Source organism: Odontesthes bonariensis, chromosome 10 (genome assembly GCF_027942865.1).
Source record: "Odontesthes bonariensis isolate fOdoBon6 chromosome 10, fOdoBon6.hap1, whole genome shotgun sequence".
NCBI lineage: Eukaryota > Metazoa > Chordata > Actinopteri > Atheriniformes > Atherinopsidae > Odontesthes > Odontesthes bonariensis.
In genome coordinates, this window is record NC_134515.1 from 23,526,661 (window position 1) to 23,544,776 (window position 18,116).

General features: G+C 40.0%; 1 protein-coding gene across 2 annotated transcripts; it reads right to left on the bottom strand.

Moving 5' to 3' along the window:
• Positions 1–970: 970 nt before the first annotated feature.
• Positions 971–14,119, bottom strand: LOC142389715 (dystroglycan 1-like). Of its 2 annotated transcripts, none has more exons than XM_075474700.1 (3): positions 13,838–14,119; positions 6,225–6,794; positions 971–5,247 (listed from the first exon to the last, which is right to left on the bottom strand). In XM_075474700.1, exons 2-3 carry the CDS (start codon positions 6,588–6,590, stop codon positions 2,941–2,943), a joined length of 2,673 nt encoding a protein of 890 aa, XP_075330815.1. In that variant the 5' UTR covers positions 6,591–6,794; positions 13,838–14,119; the 3' UTR covers positions 971–2,940. The 2 variants fall into 2 exon arrangements, with proteins under 2 accessions (XP_075330815.1, XP_075330816.1); XM_075474701.1 differs by lacking the exon at positions 13,838–14,119 and adding an exon at positions 12,337–12,424.
• Between the last annotated feature and the right edge of the window lie 3,997 nt (positions 14,120–18,116).

The following is an 18,116-nucleotide window of genomic DNA, read 5'->3' on the forward strand; positions in this document are numbered from 1 at the left end:
ATCGCCTGAGCTTGGTGAGCAGCGTGAGGATTTATTAATGGAAGGTGTGAACAGTACCATTAAAAGTGATTTAATTGCATAGTGCACTAAAATTAATGACTTTTAAGAGACCTGAAGGTTCCTTTTGCGGGAGGACGATCCGTGGCTTGTAAATCATCTGAGAAACAATGCCGTAATTCTGAGATGATTTGAGATTTATAGTCCACAGTTCGTTAACTTCAAAATGAAATTCTTTCAAAGCCCTTAAGCACTGATTTTTTTTCCTCTCTGCCCAGCATCTCTCATGAATTAAAGTAAGCAAACCATCAAAAATAAACTAGAGACCATGTTTAGAAGAGAATATTTTAGAAATAAAGCCAAATGTTTGGAATATCATTCCAGAGGTTTTAGATTCCCAAAGTAACCATGTTTATGTTGCCACCAAAACTACATCTACAATCTGTCACAGCGATTTACACAAAAATCTTCCAAGACCATGCAGTCAACAAATCAATTCTTGCTGTAAGTGCCCAGGTCAAAATACAAACACTGGGGTGACCGAGCCTTTTCCGTCGCTGCCCCCAGGCTCTGGAATAAGCCCCCCGTTGAGCTGCGTCTTATTTCTGACCTGGGCCTCTTCAAATCTAGGCTAAAAACCTACTTATTTAGGATTGCTTTTAATACCCAGTAGTATGATGACACTTTCATATTATTTCATCTTTTTCGATTTTGTTGTATTTTATTGTTTTCAGTTCTTTTGAGAATACAGATTTGTCAGAGCAGCATGGGCTCACAACATGTAATCAACCAAAGAAACTATATCTGAACAAAAAATTTGACTGATGTTATTGATAGTTCTAAAGATGTGGGAGCACGGGGCCAAAAAGAGAATAAGTGCCCCTCTAAATGCCACAAAAAGGGAGCACTTCTCTAAAATATCAGTCTCACAGCAGCTGGCTGCTGAGTATTTGTTTTATCACAACAATGAGACTGCCACTCATGTCTCCAGCAAACCCCACCAGCCATTAAAGCCAACTGTGGCTGGCTAAATGTGACAACTAACTGCAAGACTACCCTTCATTATACTCTGCTGAATTGCTTGGCTAAATACACTCAAAAGGCAAAGTCATGTATCAGACATTTCAAACTTGCCTTCTCGTTCAACTCGGTGTCAAACGCTGCAGATTTGGTTTTGATTTGTGACAGAGGCGTGACTTCTATAGAGCACAAGGCTACGGTTTCCTGTGCATTTCTTTCCAGTTTTTCCCCTTACAAGCGTCAGTGTTTTCAATCGGTTCTTTGACGGGATCATTGAACAACATTCTTTACTCCCTTAAGTTTTTCCCCAATAAATTGGACTACACACCATCGGGGGCTTTACAAATAGTATTACATTTTATTAATATATTTTCATAAAACAGGTTTTAGACTTGTATCAAAAACTCAGTAAAAACATTAGATTTTTTTTTTTTCTTCCTCCATTTTTTCTTTTCTTAAGGTGATATCAGATATGAAATGTACATAATTCACATGTTGTTGAACTTACTTTGTTCCCCATCACATTAGAGATAACGCTTTATTATTCTGTGATGGGTGAGTAAATCTTTTCTACCCTCACAAACTATAAAGTTTTATATAGATTTCTTTATGATTGTGATCATAAATCTAGACATACAAATAAAAAATAAAATAATTTCCCATTCAATCCCCCCCACCAACTAGATTTACTGATAAAACATTAACATTATGGAGTCATTTTTATTTCACAGGCACACGATTATGTACATCCCCTTGTACCCCATGCCTCAGCTGAACTGACAACAGGCAGTGCACTAATCTGAGTAGTGCAACACCTCGAGGCAGAGCAGTGATAATACAGTACGCTATGCCCACCCACCACTCACAAAAAAAAAAAAGGGAATACAAGACAGTGGATTCAGTTCACTGACAGATTCTAAGCCTGTTGTGAACAATAGCATTCCTATGGCCCCTTTGTTATTGTTGTGGCAACCCCACAAGGTTTGCCGTGTGACCACAGATATCACCTTGGCAACAGCAAAACCAGTCATCACACAGGCAGCTTTAGTGGCACACATTAGCAACATATAAAATAAAATAAAAAAATCATAATAAGGCTACATATCTACAACAGGCATGAACAGAATGTCCTTTTATGATCGAGTACCAGACAATTCTAGCACACGGTGAGTTCAAGGATACAAAAGGTTTTTCTTTCTTATTGGTCTTACTTAATGCTTTCCATTCTGCACGAAACACATAGTGCAAGGTTTATCAAGAATTTGCATAAGTGCAACATTTGCATGTTATTGTCGGGGGGGGGCAAAGAAAAGAACAGGGGAGATCAATGTGTAATAAACAAAGTGATTCTTGTGTAAATTAAATGATTCCCGCTTCAGTTTGCCGTTTTGCATTTCATCCCCTCTAGAAATAACAGTTGCAAAATCTTAGTAAACCTAGCTGAAAGGCAGATGAGAATGATTTAGAATTCATAAAGATTAACATCGTGAGGGAGAGGCTCGAGTCTCTCGTCATGGTGACATCTGCACAAAGGCCCTGTGGACTTCAGTCTTTTCTGCTTCTTTATTATTTTCTATACAATAGAAATAGTACATCATTGAAGATAAAATTGACTCCTCTTGGCAAAAACAGACAAAAAAAAAGCCAAGTCAAAAGCAGATCCAAAGGACATGGAAAAGGAAAAAGAAAGAAAGAAAAAAGTTGGAACTGGAATCACAAATTGTTCTCCATCCATTTGTCCCGTGACGGTAGTTGAATTGTACGTTACAGTGTCTTATCCACAATGATGGTCAGATATATGGTTGCCTGCTCCTCTACAAAGTCAAAGCCATTTCAGTGAACACGTAAAATTACTCCTGTAGACGTTTTCATGAAGTATTCCTACAGGGCACCTGCTTTACAAACTGAAAGCTTTACTGTGTGTTAGGGAGGCACATAGGGAGGTGGTGACCTGTATGATGTCATGTTCTTGGGGCGTGAGCCTTTGCCCTCAATGGGAACAGTAAATGGTGGTGGGGGCTGATAAGGTGGAGCGTTGGGATCATCATCTTGATAGACTGAATACTCCTCCAGCAGATCCTGGTTGAGCAGGGTACTGTGGGGGCCCGCCATGTTGGGGTACTCTGGAGGGGGAAGAGGGGGCTTTTCTTCCTGAAGGATAAGAGGGATGCTGGAGGATGGAGGGGATTTGGAATCGTCCAACTCATCTGCAAATATAATGGGAACACCCTTCTTGATGAATGTGGCCTGTTCCTCCATTGTCATCTTCCCTTTGCGCTTTTTGCGGTAACAGACCATGGCAATGACCCCAGCTATGAGCAGCAGGGCTGCTACCACTACAGCAGGAATGACAGTGTGCAGGTAAACATCATCACTGCTCCTTCGACCTGTCCCGGGGGAAGGTGTGGCAGTAGGAAGAACGGGCATTGGCACCTCTCCTGGTGGGATGAAGGTGTAGCTCTGGCATTTATTAGTGCCACGAACAGAAATATTAATGGGTTTGAATTCAGGCTCCATGGCTCTGATGAAGGCGGGTTTAGGTGTTCCTTGGGGATCTGAGATCCTGTTACTGAGAACTGTGATCTGATCCTTAGGACAAGGGCTCTGCTGAAGAGTGTTATTGGTCCATTCAACAACAATGGAGCCTCTAGTGATGCTCCTCAGGGTCACTGAGCTGCTGTTTCTATCACCAAGGGCATGAGCCAACTTTTTGGTTAATAGAATCTTATTATGAACATCGCTGCTCAGAGTTTTAGGGTCACCATGAAAACGAGCAGCAAACACAACTGGTGGTTTGTCATTGTTAGCCCAACGATTGACTCGAACCTCGAATGCATCCATTACGCTCTTCCCACCTTTATCAGTGGCCAACATGAAGTACTCGTGATTCCCCTCATGTTGCTCCTCTGGAAGGCCGTACAAAAGCTGAATAGTGCTGTTGAACTGAATCCATGATGTTTCATTGACCGCTTCTTTGGGGGTCCTCTTCAAAGTCAAACGCAGCTTGTCAGTGGTACCATCCTCATGGTCATAGAATGCGTCTGAAGCTATTTTAACCTCAAAATATGTGCCAACCCACGCAGTCACCTGGTCAATAGGATTTTGGATCTTTGGGTCCTGATTTGAGTCGGGGGCTAGTGAGAGGGGGGTTGTACGCTTGGGTGGCTTTGCAGTGGTGGACTTTGGTTCTCGGGGAGCTGGGGTGGTTTTATGTTTCTTGGGTTTCCTTGTAGAAGGAGGTTTGGGTTTCTTGGTGGTGCTTGGTGGAGTTGGTAAAGCAGTGGCCTCCACAAATGTAGGCCGAGTCATGGTAGGTTGGATAGGGATGGTGCTAGTTGTTCCTAGTACTCTTGTGGGTTGGGGAGGTCCAAATACTGGTGTGTGGGCTATCTGATCTCTGACCCTCATAGTAGGCTTTACTGGAAGAGGCAAAGGGCCTCTGACAGGAGGAGTGGAGTTGTCTGTTGCTGGGGCAATAGAGGGTGAAGTAGGGGTAGGGACAACACGTGAGAAGGGCTCTTGGTGAATAGTTGGAGGAAGCAGGGATGGAACAGGAGTAGGAGTATTGTTCAACTGCCGCCTGACCCGTTTCACTCCATGGGGCTTTTTGTTGACAATATGCCAGCCAACCACTGGGAAACCCAATCTGGCTGACATTGTCCCATCCTTTGCAGAGGATTGGACACTGCTAATATCAGGGATGCTACCTTGATCAAGGGCACATCCAACTTTCCATGACAATAGGGCCCCATTCTCAACCACTTTCTTAGCATTTCCTGGTCCAGCCATAAAAGCAGACATGTCAAATAAGCGGTTGTTGACAACAGGGACCACCCTCATGTGCTCAAGAGGCACGTGTGAGAATTTTGTCATAAACCCCAGTAAGTTGACCCTCTGCTCAGCAACCATCTTTGTCAAGTCAGCATCCAATATGACAGTTAGGACAGTGACAGGCTCCTCAGAGCCACAAGTGAAAGGCTGTAGGCCACTGATATCAGACTGTAGAGTGAGAAGGGCTGGTTCGGTGTCTGCTCGCTCCTCTGGGTATACTTCAATAGAGAAGACTGTATTGGGATACCCTTGGCTGCTGGTCTTCTCAGTTATCTCTTCCCCTGACACCAATATATGATATACGCCTTTATCTTGTTCCAGAGCCAGACCTCTCAGAGTGCAGCTTTCTTTGTCCCAGTATAGCCAGGCGGGTAGAGTCTTTTTTCCCATCTCAGTGAGCTTCAGTGGGGGAAAAGAGAAGCATCATTACCACATCATATAAAATAGAAAAATCTGAGAAAGAAGTCAATTAGGAAAAGGCAAGTCATTGCAAACCTTCATGATGTGACTCAACCATATCAAAATTGGTTTAAAATTACAATGTCCCCTAATGATTTCTGAATATAGTTTTAAACAGAGGAGAAACACAAGTACTTGTTTAAATAGTAAAGATAGGATTCTTGATTTTTTTTTTTTAAATGTAGTGAATAAATCATTTTAAATACAACCCTATATTTAATTCAGTTTCATAAGGAGCAAGCTGCCAGTGACGGGGAACCATACTGAATTAAAATGAATGAAAGTGAAATACGTAGCATAAAAGAAGAGCTCCTTATCTCCCAAACCCCCACTCATTCCATTCAGTATATCAAATCCTGCTAAATATGAACAGGAAGCAGAGCGAGCTTCAATTCATCATAACTGTGTGAGTCATCACTCATCATTTTGTGTAATTACTCCATGACAGGATATCATTCTGTATTACCACTTGGGCATATAATAATCTCATCTCACTTTTAAATCTAACTAGAACAAACTGCAACACAGTCAGCATTTCTACAGTGACCAAAACCAAGTGGAAAATACTAGACAATGTTACATTTTTCTGCAACATGATTAAGGGTTTTACTTATATGTCAACTGTCAATCACAGGAGTAACAGACAAAAACAAAGAAAAGTAGTTCTGTTGTTTTATTAAATCCCCTAAAATTTACTTTAGCTCATTTATACCTAAAATTATGAAGCGTACATTTTAGATTTTACCATTTAAGAATATCAGTCAGCTAGAACTAAAATAATATCTAGTCACAGTTTCATCAAATACAAGGGACCATTTATTTTTATTTTTTTTTACAATATCTGTCGTTTAAAATCAACATTAAATTTATCCCTTTATCACATTATTTTTGTTACGTCAGAATTTTATTCAACTTACATGGACAATGCAGCTCGCATGGGCAGGTCCTGGTGGAACCTTCAACTGAAATACCTGGCCCACGACTGCCGAGGAGTCAGGGATGCTGGTGTGCACTCCCTCATTCTTTGCAGGAGAATCTGGGACAGTTGTAGGCGGCCCCTCACCTACTGAAGATGTTGCAGCCTGCAGCTCAGAAAGCACAGAGGACTGCATAGAGGCCTCTAGTTCCACAGATACCATGTCCGCCAGCGTCTCGTGCTGCTCTGGCACAATTCCCTGGGCCAGGGTCACCAGAAGCCCCATTACCAGAAGCAGAGTCTTGCACGAAAGAAGCTTGCTCCTCCTTGCATCCCAACAGCTCATGTCTCTCTGTTTATAGTGCATAGCAATTGGCCTTTGAGCTGCCCAACAGATGTCTATGAACAACTGAAAAGGCTACATGCACTTAAGTCAGTTTGATGATATGCTTGTGGATCAGATTCTCTAATGATTGGTTATGCTCACACATGCAACGGGTTTCTCTCTCTTGTCCTCTCTGTGATCCATGAAGAGATCTTTGGCAGCCTGTCAGACATCCATGTCAGCTCGCTATGTGAGAAAACAAACAAACAAAAAAAACACATCAGTGCAAATGTACATATACTTACATCTAGTCCATATATATATATATAAATAAATAAAAAAACTGACTAGTACATACATTTTGCAATTAACGTCACATAATATGCACGTAATACAGTGCTACAGCAGGGGATAAAGCAATGTTATAGTTCCATTCCATGAAAAGACCCGATACTGTTGTGTAGAAGTATCTGCGATAACATTTTTTTCATTTATTTTACAAGGACAATACTGACTGATAATTAAACAAAAAGCCTTATAGCCCACTGATGTTGCCAGTCAAGATGGGAAAAAGTCAAATACATTCTCTGCAAAATCTCAAATACAACTAAATGCAACAGTTAAAGACACAATTCGACACTTAAAAAAAAAAAAAGTCAAACTAATATACAGTTCCCTCCAGTAGGAAAGATTTGCAATCGTTTTAATTAACAATCCCATAATACATGCTGTGGGATTTTATAGACAGGAAATTTACAACCAGGTAACATTTAACCGGGCAGCAAAGATCCAAATTGACTATATATTGTTTTATGTTATACTATCAATCACTGTGATTGATAGTATAACATAACTGAGGCATATAACTTCGTAATACCATGTAAAACTGAGGTGCTAAATAGAAAAATACTGTCTGTCAACAAGTTACCAAAATTCATACAATTTAATATAGGTTAAGCAATATTTTACATGTCTGCTGATATAAAAAAAAAAAAAAAAAAAAATGGAAGCCACTTCTTAGGATTACTTGTTTAAATATCTATTTATTAAAAAAAATCTGATGCCTTTCTGATCTTTATTCATCTGTGCTGGCATTTTGGGTTCTAGACATTCTCAGAAGATGCAGTGGTGTCAAAGGTTGTTTGTCTTGGTTGTATGTTTTAATTAAGTGCCCTGAGGGTTAGAATTAAGAGTCTTCATTGTGCTGACCTAGCCGAACCCCAATCCTGCAGCACTTAAATGGACAGAGGAGGGTCAGCCATTTGCCTGGAATCCTAATGGCTGCCTGGCACAAGACCGTGACGTCTACTGATAAACTTTGTTTTGTCTGCTCGAAATGGCTTGAAAGTGTATGTCATTCACTAACCAAACATACAGGCATGAACTCAGCCATCTTATAGAGAAACAGTGCCTCTAAGGATGTTCTGTGCCGTTTTACCTAACCCATGTAATATCCAGAAGAAAAGGGCTGCATCACAAGGGAATGGATGTCACGCAAGAACCAAAACCTATCAAAAAGTATTCACGCATTTACTTCATAAAAAGGTGGAAAAAGGGGCTCAGCTTACTTTTTGAACATTCTGCGAGTTATACTTTACTGAATTAACCATGCATAAAAATGCACAGTCTACTGTCAAATTGTGTGCTTCCAAATGCAGTAATTTGTTGTCTCATTCACCTATTTTGTTTTAAAACCACAAAAATAACTTACAAACGGTGTCCTTAAATCTCAACTACACTATGTTATAATTTAAGCCCTACACCTATCAAGAATATTCTCTCTGTTGTTCTGACATTTAAAATTTAAATATCTGGTTTGTCTTTGTTCCAATGAGAAATGACATCAATTACATGGAAAATAATGTTATGGAGTCAATGGCAATTTTATTCACTCTTAGTTTTAAGAGTCTAAGTCTAAGTGTTATTTGCAAGTTGTGGATTAAAGACCAGTGACACACTTTTCTTTTAATTACATATTGGCGCGCTTATGACGACTACCTTATGTACACTGTCCATCTTGACTTGGTCGCCCAAGTGTTGTTTCTATGAATGTCTACAAATCTATTCATAATAGTGTTACAGGAGTAACATTGTGTTCAGTGTGCTTGCTGTCAGCCAGTGTTGGTCCTTAACATCCATTTGCTTCTCTCAAAGTATCTGTGTACAATAACCTAAACGAATACCAATAACGTTGTTCTTATTTTCTTTTTTTTCCCCCTTCAAAAAAACACAATGAGATTAAAGAGTGGGTGAAATTGAGGCTACGGCTACACAAAAACGTTTTTCACTGTAAACGATACTTTTTCTTATCGTTTGGCTGTCGCGGCCACACGGAGCCAGCGTTCCCACTACCCCAAAACGATAGTTTTTGAGAACGGGTTTGTTGACATCTGCACAGCCACATGGCTAACGCAGTGACGTATACACATACATCAGTGACCAGAACATAAAGCGGCTTCCATTCAAAATCCGGAAGAAGCAGACAACACAACAAAGACAGACAGCGATCATCATGGACCCCACAACACTGATAGCAGCACTGCTGCAGAAACTGCTAACTACAGCGGCGTTGTTGAAGGAACAACGTGAGCTTCGCGCGCTAGTAGAAGTAGGGCCGTATGCGCATTGCTTCTTCTATTGTTCTGGTGTAACCGGTGGGGGTGGCTTACAGCGCACCTAGAGGCGTTTCATGTGTACTGCATCGTTTTCAGCAAGCGTGTGGTCGAAATCGTTTTCAAAAAAAACCTTGTTTCGTTTTCGTGTAGCCGTAGCCTGAGACTACACAATAACCAGCAGTCACTGATTTTTCCAACACACCACAATCTTAAAAATATCATTGTAGACCGTGGCTGTGCTTTGCACTGGGCCGTGTTAAAATGATAACTCAAAAGGAAAGTTAGTTTACATTCACAGATCAATGCTGTGTTGTCAGCTGAATGTGACAGACTGAGATGAGTAGACAGAGAGAGGTGTGTGAGGAACAGCAAATGTGACTGAAGGCTGAACAGAGAAGAACTAAAGTTTATCCAAATAGGCTAGTTGGTTGGGGTAGGTGTTAGTATTAGGGAGTCGACATCTACCGTTTGCTGTGGTCTCTTGAAATGTAACTACAAGTCACCTCAATGCGAAACCGTAACCACTGTATTTGGTCCAATTTGAATGCATTTACATAGAATACTGCCCATTTTGTTCCATTTAAAAAGCTTCAGCAGTCCATTACAGTTCAACACTTGAATGCATCTTCTCATTCATCATCTTCCCACTTCTCTGTATTGCAGTAGATTTAATAATAACAACAATAATTTATTGTTATTGTAGGAAAACAACGAGATAATATTCAAGCACCATCCAATAATAAGTGTAACTGACTCCCACCCACTCAGAACTGGTTTTATATACAGTAACTTTTGTTTTCAGTCATTGCCGTTTGAAGCAGAAACTCTGCTGCGAACTTGGACGAAGAGATTTAAACTACAAACCAATGCGGGCACACGCTACATGAGCATGGGTGACTTTTCTGAAGGAAAAAGGAAAGAGATAAAAAACAGTGGCACAGCTTCCAGAAACAAATATGTGCTGCAAATCAAACTGTATTGTCTCGTTTATATTTTCTTAGGAAATAAAACATAATGCTGTCGAAATAAATAAAACATCACACCTAGAAGTCACTACTGATAAAGCAGTATACATCTATGCCATACCTAGTGAGACAGTCCAACCTACTACTTCTGCATATAAAATATCACTAGCCTACATACAAGAGTGCTGAAATGTTCTCACATGCCACCATGTGGCACATGAGACTGCAAATGTGCAAATGCATATGTCCTTGCAGAGATTTTTACACCAAGCCTTCTCATTAGGTCTCAGGGACATCAGCGCGTGAAACAGTCAACTAACATATTAGCAAATATTCCAGAGCATTTCCTACCGCTGTGCGAGTGAGCCTGGGTGTGTAGATATGTACAGATACATGTTGTACTTATATTAACAAAAGCCTCATTTGCTGCTCTCAAGTTGTACAGAAAACACAGCAACTGCCACAGTGTAATTTCTGCATCACCTGCTGCCTCCTGTGTGATCTAGACAGTCGTTCCCCTGCATTTCCAAGTCCAGAGAGAACATCTCCTGCAAAAAGCATCCTGCTGTGATGCGCATGTGTGCACAGCAACTGCAGAGCAGGTCAGGACCAAATCGTCCGCACTTTCTCCGGAAAATCTTGTGTTCGTGAGTGAGAAGAGCGTTAGTGACTTAAGTTTTCAGGATGAGCTATCGTGTTAGAAGAACATTTGCTGGTCAGGATGTATTGTGAATGTAATGTAAGGATGTAAACTGTGAAATCTTACGATACTTATACTGTAAGTCACAGTGACTTTCATTCTATTCCAGGAATATATCGTGTGGTATTTCCAACTAAAAGGTGGACTGTAACAAAAAGACTGAGTTGGGGAAAACTAACATGAACACTTCACATCCATTCTACCCACCATCACCCTAACATGCAGTTTGAAGTTCTTAAGAGAAATACCAAACAGAGAGAACTTTTTATACATAAAGTATACCCACAAAAAGTCAGTGACAATAGTTAGAAAACACAGTGGCTCCAAGATGCCATTCTCTTATCTGGAATTTGTCATTTGCTCACAAATATGAAGAGAGGACTGAGTCGTAGCTAACCTAACCCATTAACCACCCTGAGACCTTATGTTGGATTTTTTTCTTTTATCTTCATTTGTTCAGCTTCTCACTCCCCCTGCCCTCTTCTGATTCCCAGCCCCAAACAAAATAAAATAAAAACCATGAGCACCTTTACAACCCATGCTGCAAGAATACTCAACAGCGAACTCTTCAGTACACGTCAACAACACGCAAGCAAAAATATCTTGCACGATTCTTGTATCAATTTGTTTAAATGTAAAACAAACATGAAAGTAGCTTTTACCCATAAGCATTCTCCAATTCAGAATATGCACAACACATCACTTCAGGCTGTTGGCACGCACATGTCGGGGTGGGAGTGGGGGAGCTTCATCTGAACATCAAAGTAAGCCCTCCACAAGGTGGCCTAGATTTTATCACATTCTCATTTCATAGTAAGCTATTCACAATCTGAGTCACACAACAGCTCATTAAGTACCAAAAAAAAATAAAAATAAAAAAATAAGGAATATATGACAACGTTCATTTTGCTCTACCAGTTTTAATGTTAATTCTATATTCAACCCTTTTGTTGAGTGTACTTTTTCACTTTTATTGTCCTTATATTACTATTTGCAAATTGTTCTGTAATTATTTCCTTCTATCAATTCATTCATTGTCTTTTATTTCCTAACTTTGTTTAATTCAACTCCTTACTTGGTAAAGAGCTTTGGGTTGTGCTTGTATTTGAAAAGTGCAAAATTTGTGGCGAGTTTGATCAAGCCTTTTCCATTCTGGTATTGGAAGCTATTGTAATGCTTATTAGAAATGACGACAAAGTGATGACTGTGACTGGCCCATAAGGCACTTAAATTGAAGAGTCATGTCAAACTGTCCTGTATATGCTGAATCTGTACCATTTCTAGCGTGTGCCCTCTTCTTAAATCTATGGTATGGTATCAATTATGCAAGTTTTAGTGTGCATGATTTCTGCCAATTTCACACTGAAGCCTGCATTGCTGGGGGAACAAAACCATTTTACAACCATCCATGCAGTCTGCAGTTCAACTGTAGTTAAAACTTGAAAACCATCAAAAATAATTAGGCCTCCAATGCACAGTGGCACTCAGGGCCAATTGAATTGACGTACCACATGCAGCAGCAGCCTCTCGATAGTGCATGAGCTGAATAACAAACATATCCACAAGACAAGCTTGCTTTGCAGTTGGATGTTTCCCTTGTGTTGCCCTCCACTCTGTTCAACAAAGTAAAGAAATATGTGGAGAGATGAAAATAAATTCAGCATTTGCCAGGATGAAGGTCTAACTTGGCTTGGGGATCTCAAATCAACTTGTTTTACGCTTCTGGAAGACAACTGGTATGCTGTCAAATCCCAGTGCTGCAGGTCAACAAATCACTTTGGGTATTTTTAATCAATTTAGAGCTTGTTTAAGAACAAAGTTAGAGAGCAAAGCAAAACACAAAATCTCTTATCAGAAAAATTGGCTGTTATTAGCAAGTACAAGAGGTTTATCGTTGTGTTTCACTTCATTTGAATTAACTGAGATTTCTAACTGCTTATGATGAGGTTAGCAGCCACAAACGTAATGAGTATTGTATGATGTCAAATAAAAGGCATTTCATGTCAATAGGCGCAAATTGAAAAGGAAGGATTACTGAATGGGCCATAAGCCAAAGGGCCTCTGGGCCACAGCTTACATTTCAAATGACATAATATTTCTTGTTCATCAAACTATCACAAAGTGGCACTAAAGAGTGATAAAAAAAATTAAAAAAAAACACAAAACAAGTCCAAACCACCGTTGTGAAAGTTGCGATACAGATTATATGGTTGGTGACAACAAAAGTTATGGTAAAGCAAAACACGGGGATTTATACAATAATGAAATGTTTCAGTATCGACAGAAATTTGAGCTTCAATAGCTGGTTTGATAGCCAGTCTATATCTTAGAGCTAGCGTTAGCTTACAAACTAGACATTAGCAACCGGGCCCATTTCACTTGGACTCGGTCGACGAGGCCTTAGTGATTTACAACGCCGCCCACGCCGCTCAACCTTGATGATAAAAAAAAAAAAAAAAACATTTCGCAGCCCACATAAGGAAAACTCAACACCAACCAGACAAGTGGTCTGTAAACTGAGCTTAAATGGCAAATTCTGAAACTGGTTGGGTTGAGCGCTATCCTTCATCCGTCCATTGCTGGCGCAGAGATGCACCTGTTTTATTATAGACAGAAACGAGCAGCGAGCTGATGCTGCATTCACCACAAAAATACCATCTCACAAAACACTGCAGCTACCCACAGCCCGGCCAAACTACACTACGGAAACAGCGACTTACATGCACTTATTTTGAGGCAACAGCCTCCATAAAGCAGCGTTATGGTGAGTCAGTTCACTTTAGAACATTTAAGTCGGATGAGGATTGGACTGAGCAGTGACTGAGCCACCGAGGGGGGGGCTAACTAACAAGCTAACGCAAAGAGAGTGCACTGGTGAAAAACAGCATTTTGTTCGCCCTGTCAGCAGACAAGGGACCGCAACAACTCCACTCTAAAAACATGAAGACTGTGACATCTTTAAATGATGCTACAAAAGCAAGAGTAACGGAACCTCAAATTCAAACTGACCTTGTTAGCGAGCTAACGTTAGCTAACTCGCGCCGTAATGTCTCCTCTTCTACCCGGAGAGCGCCGCGGAGACTCCTCAAATGCCATTAAACATGCCCTTCTCCCTCAATGCCACATATAGGTAACCTAACATTTAATGTGCAAGTATATAAACACAAGGGGACATATGTCCCTCTGGTTTGGTTAATCTACAGATAGTTCACAGCTCCGTATAGTAGTTATGACGGTAGCTACCCCTCCCTTGCTGCCTCGCTCTGCTCTGTCCTCACATACAGGTCTACAGGTTGAGACCAGTCGTGTCTACCAGCATGACTCCGCCTCCTTTTTATGTGAAGACGAGCAGGTAAAGATATATATTTACGGTCCGCCTGTTACATCGTCAGTATCAAGCGCCATACTTAATAATGATTACCATATAGAACCATTTTTCTATTACAACATGACTGAAACAGGTTTAGTTTTGATCTGCTTAAAGTAAATACATTCAGTAATATAGATTTTAAGAACTATTTAGAAAGAGCATGAAGCCATTTTAGGCTCACACTTCAAGAAGGCTGAAATTTCTTGAAAATTCATCAAAAAGGTTGGACAATATTAGAATAAACAGTAGAAAAAAACAACAGGTCAGTAATGTCCTGCTTGCATTCTATCATGCACTCTCCAACTTTTCCTCCTCCTGTGATTTGGTATCGCTGCCAGTATCCGAAATGTGGCCAGACACACAGAAGTTTCTTGGTACTCTCATCCTAAAAGCAATAAATCTGTTGCATCTTATCTTAAAGAGCCCTTTCTTAAAAGTTCATCTGTTCCTAATTTAACAGAGAATACACCTGAATTGATGTAAAGAGAATAAAAATACGTAAGACAGAATCCAACAGGAGTATTAAAAAAACACAGGTCACACAATGTTTTATTTTTTTATTTTTTATGAAAGTGTTTCTATTTTATGATCATTAAAAATAAAAAAGCAAAAGCAAAGCGAAAGTTAAAAACCCTCTAGACGGGTCTCTGCTTTTTAACATTTTCTTGTTGTTCAGTGTGACATGTTGGCAGAAAGTTTGCTTGTTTTCTGAGGCAAGAAACTCTTGTCAGGTTAGTTGAGGATCACTCACAGTCTAAAGGTTGTATTTGTTCAGGTGAGGATGCCGAAAAGTCAAACAACAGCACTGACTTATTTTCTTATTGTCTGTGGAGGAAAGAACAGTGTCGGTATTTGCACAGTCTTTATCACCAGCACGTCCCACCTACCAGAACGCTGAGTGCTAAATTGAAACTGCTCTGTTGATACAGACATCCGACTGATTTTGGTTTTAGTGTCACGGATGAAAATCAAATACCAAAGTAAACCCACCCAGGGCTGAATGAGGCTTATTGACGAGGTGTGTATTGTGCACTGTTTATAGCAATGTGCATTTTGCATCAGTGCCTGAGTTAACTGAGAAACACTTGACTGAGGAGTCACGAGATAAGCCACGAGATTAAACGTGGTTGTTTAAAGGTTCAAAGTTTCAAATGTTCAAGGATGAAGTGTGATCAGGGGAAAGTTCTAGTTAAAGCAGACTTAGTTACTCTAGTAATTGCTCTAATAAATTAAGTCTTCTTCTCGCTTGTCAATGCAGTTAGTGTTAGAGAGATCGGGTGACAGCTTGTATTGATTTGTAGATGTGTATGTGAGGCAGACACTCAGATGACTCCCTGCTCTCTGGGATTGGAAAAGATTCCTTGAGATTAATTTTCTTTTCTTTGGCGACTTCCTACACTCCCTTTCAAAGCTGGAACAGACACTAACAAAGAAGGTGATGTCTCTTTGTTGAGATCTCTTTGAGCCATTATGAATGACTGGTTACATTAGCCTGCAATATTATTGTTTTAAATAGGGCATGAGCTCTACTGGGAAATTTGCCTGAAGGAGGAAGGGAAAGTTTAAGGGGAACGTCTCCCAGACAGCCTGTGTGGAAGAAAACGAAAGCAGAACTATAAAAATCTCATAATAAAGCAACGATCACCGCTGTTATTAAACTGCCAAATAAAGCAGCAAAATAAAAGAGTAAATATGGGCATCCTTCTCATTGGCTTCGCCGACAAATGATGAGACTTCTTTTACACCACAGGAAATACTTGCGTGAAATATGGTGCCATTTACACGATGCATCATATATTTATACATAAATATAAACAATAAACTGTGCAAATATCTTGCAGCAAAAATTGACTCGATGTTCATGGCAGCCAAGAAAAGAGCTTTCATATTCTAATAAAACCCTTGGCAGGCATGAGTGGGATTTTCAGACAGAGAAATAGAGCTTGTCTGTAATAGTTCACAGAGCTGTCAATCATTGAATCCCTCTGACTCTTTGCTCACCCCTGCAGGGCAACAGTGTGGAAGAAAAGAGCATCTATGTAATATCTGCATGTGAAACAGATCAGATGCTGAGTATCGCAACTAATGCTTTGTCAAAGTGAATGTGCACCAGTGGAAAAAATCTTGTAGAATTAGCCTCGAATAAGAATTCCTAATCACATAGATGTTCCATGGATAGTTTTTTTAACCACATATTGTAGTTACACATTGTGCTGAGTATTCAGGGTAATGAGAATGTTATTCCAGAATTTCCCCAAATCGAATTAATTTGCCATCTGCACATACATTATAAACTGTATCAGTGTCAGCTGAGGAGACCATGTGCATTTACCAACAGTTACGGCTCCCTAATCCTATTGTTTACACTCAAGACAGATGAGAGATTTTCATCACAAATATATCTCTAAGCTCCCATTTTTCCAAAACACGCACACACAACAGCGCTTGCAGGTCTGCTAGACCATAATGGCCCCACCGCAGAGGGGCTTTCATGTGATTGCACATATCAGTCTGACTCTTGATGTGTGAGCACAGAGAAAGAGGGAGGATTAGGAATCAGCTGACTCCCCACATTTTCTTCCAAGTGACTTATTAGAAGGGTTATTCTGAGCTGTCTGCTGGACTGCTGAGGGGGTTGGCTGAGTAGTGAGACCCTCAATGGAGTCAATCTCTTTCACAATACTAGATTACTTTAAACAATCCTTCTTGGTTTTACTCAGAAACAAATGGAAGGATCCTTTCTAGTTTCTCTATGTTTTCCACATAGATCTCTCTTTTCCCAGTTCCAGTTATTGTGACTGTTATACACTGCCTTTATTGTTCGTTAGTTCTTTTTTGACAAGGCACTGAAACTGCAGCAGTATGAAGGGCCACTTCATCAAGATCAGAAATTTAAATGATCTATGAATGTTTCAGGAACAGGTCGACACATTAGAGGCTTTGTTTAGGTCTGCATCTGTGTCTGCTTTCGCCACCACTTACTGTACAGAGAACTGATATTAGAACTAGGGAAAGCATTTTTTCAGTTCTTTCATATCGATACTAGTCAGTTCCTTTTTCAGGTTATCTGGCGTCACCAAAAATGACAATTTAAGTGGTGCTGTTGTCATAACTGCATGTTCACATTAAAACAGATTGTTAGCAAGCCATCGCTCTGGAAAATATCCTCTTTATGTAAAAGTGAAGCTGATTATTTAGCAAATAGCTTGTCTTGTTCAAAAGCAAATGGGGGACTTGTAGTTCCAGCTTGTCGTATTTGCACATTTCTATGTGGTAATTAATCCCATCCCAGTCTTGCTGAGGCAAGTTAGCTGATAACTTGCAAATTACACTGCATAATGAATCCACCATCAGAGACCCCAAAGGCAATTACAGGGTATTGGACAGTTCTGTACATTTGACCAGTGGAAGATCAGACTATTCTATTAAAGTCTAAACACACAGCTCTTGAGGGGACTTCATGCTCCATGGAAGTCTGAGGAAAAACCCCTAATGACCATTGTTCTTAAGGTAATTGTTCTGTTATCAGTAAAAACAGGCCTAATTTGGCTCTGAAACACATCAAGAGGACAATAGTAAATACAAAAATCATCATCATCAGTGGCCACACAATGAACCCAATAAAAAACTAATGTCAAATCAAAACCCAGCAACTGAAAAGGCCCTCATGGGCCCAAAATTAAATGCCTGAAATGCCCTTGATGCAATCAAACAGTGCAGTAACAAGGTTATTTCACACCACTCCAAATTAAGCTTGAGTATGTTATAATTATGAATAAAATATATAACCGGTAATAGTTCACATCACAGGTCCTGTCTATTTCTAAGATTTATAGTTTAGAAAGTAAAGTAATCAAAAAGTTCTGACCTCAGAAGCACTTTAACTTAGTTTAAGTATTCATTTTAGCCATTCTGGTG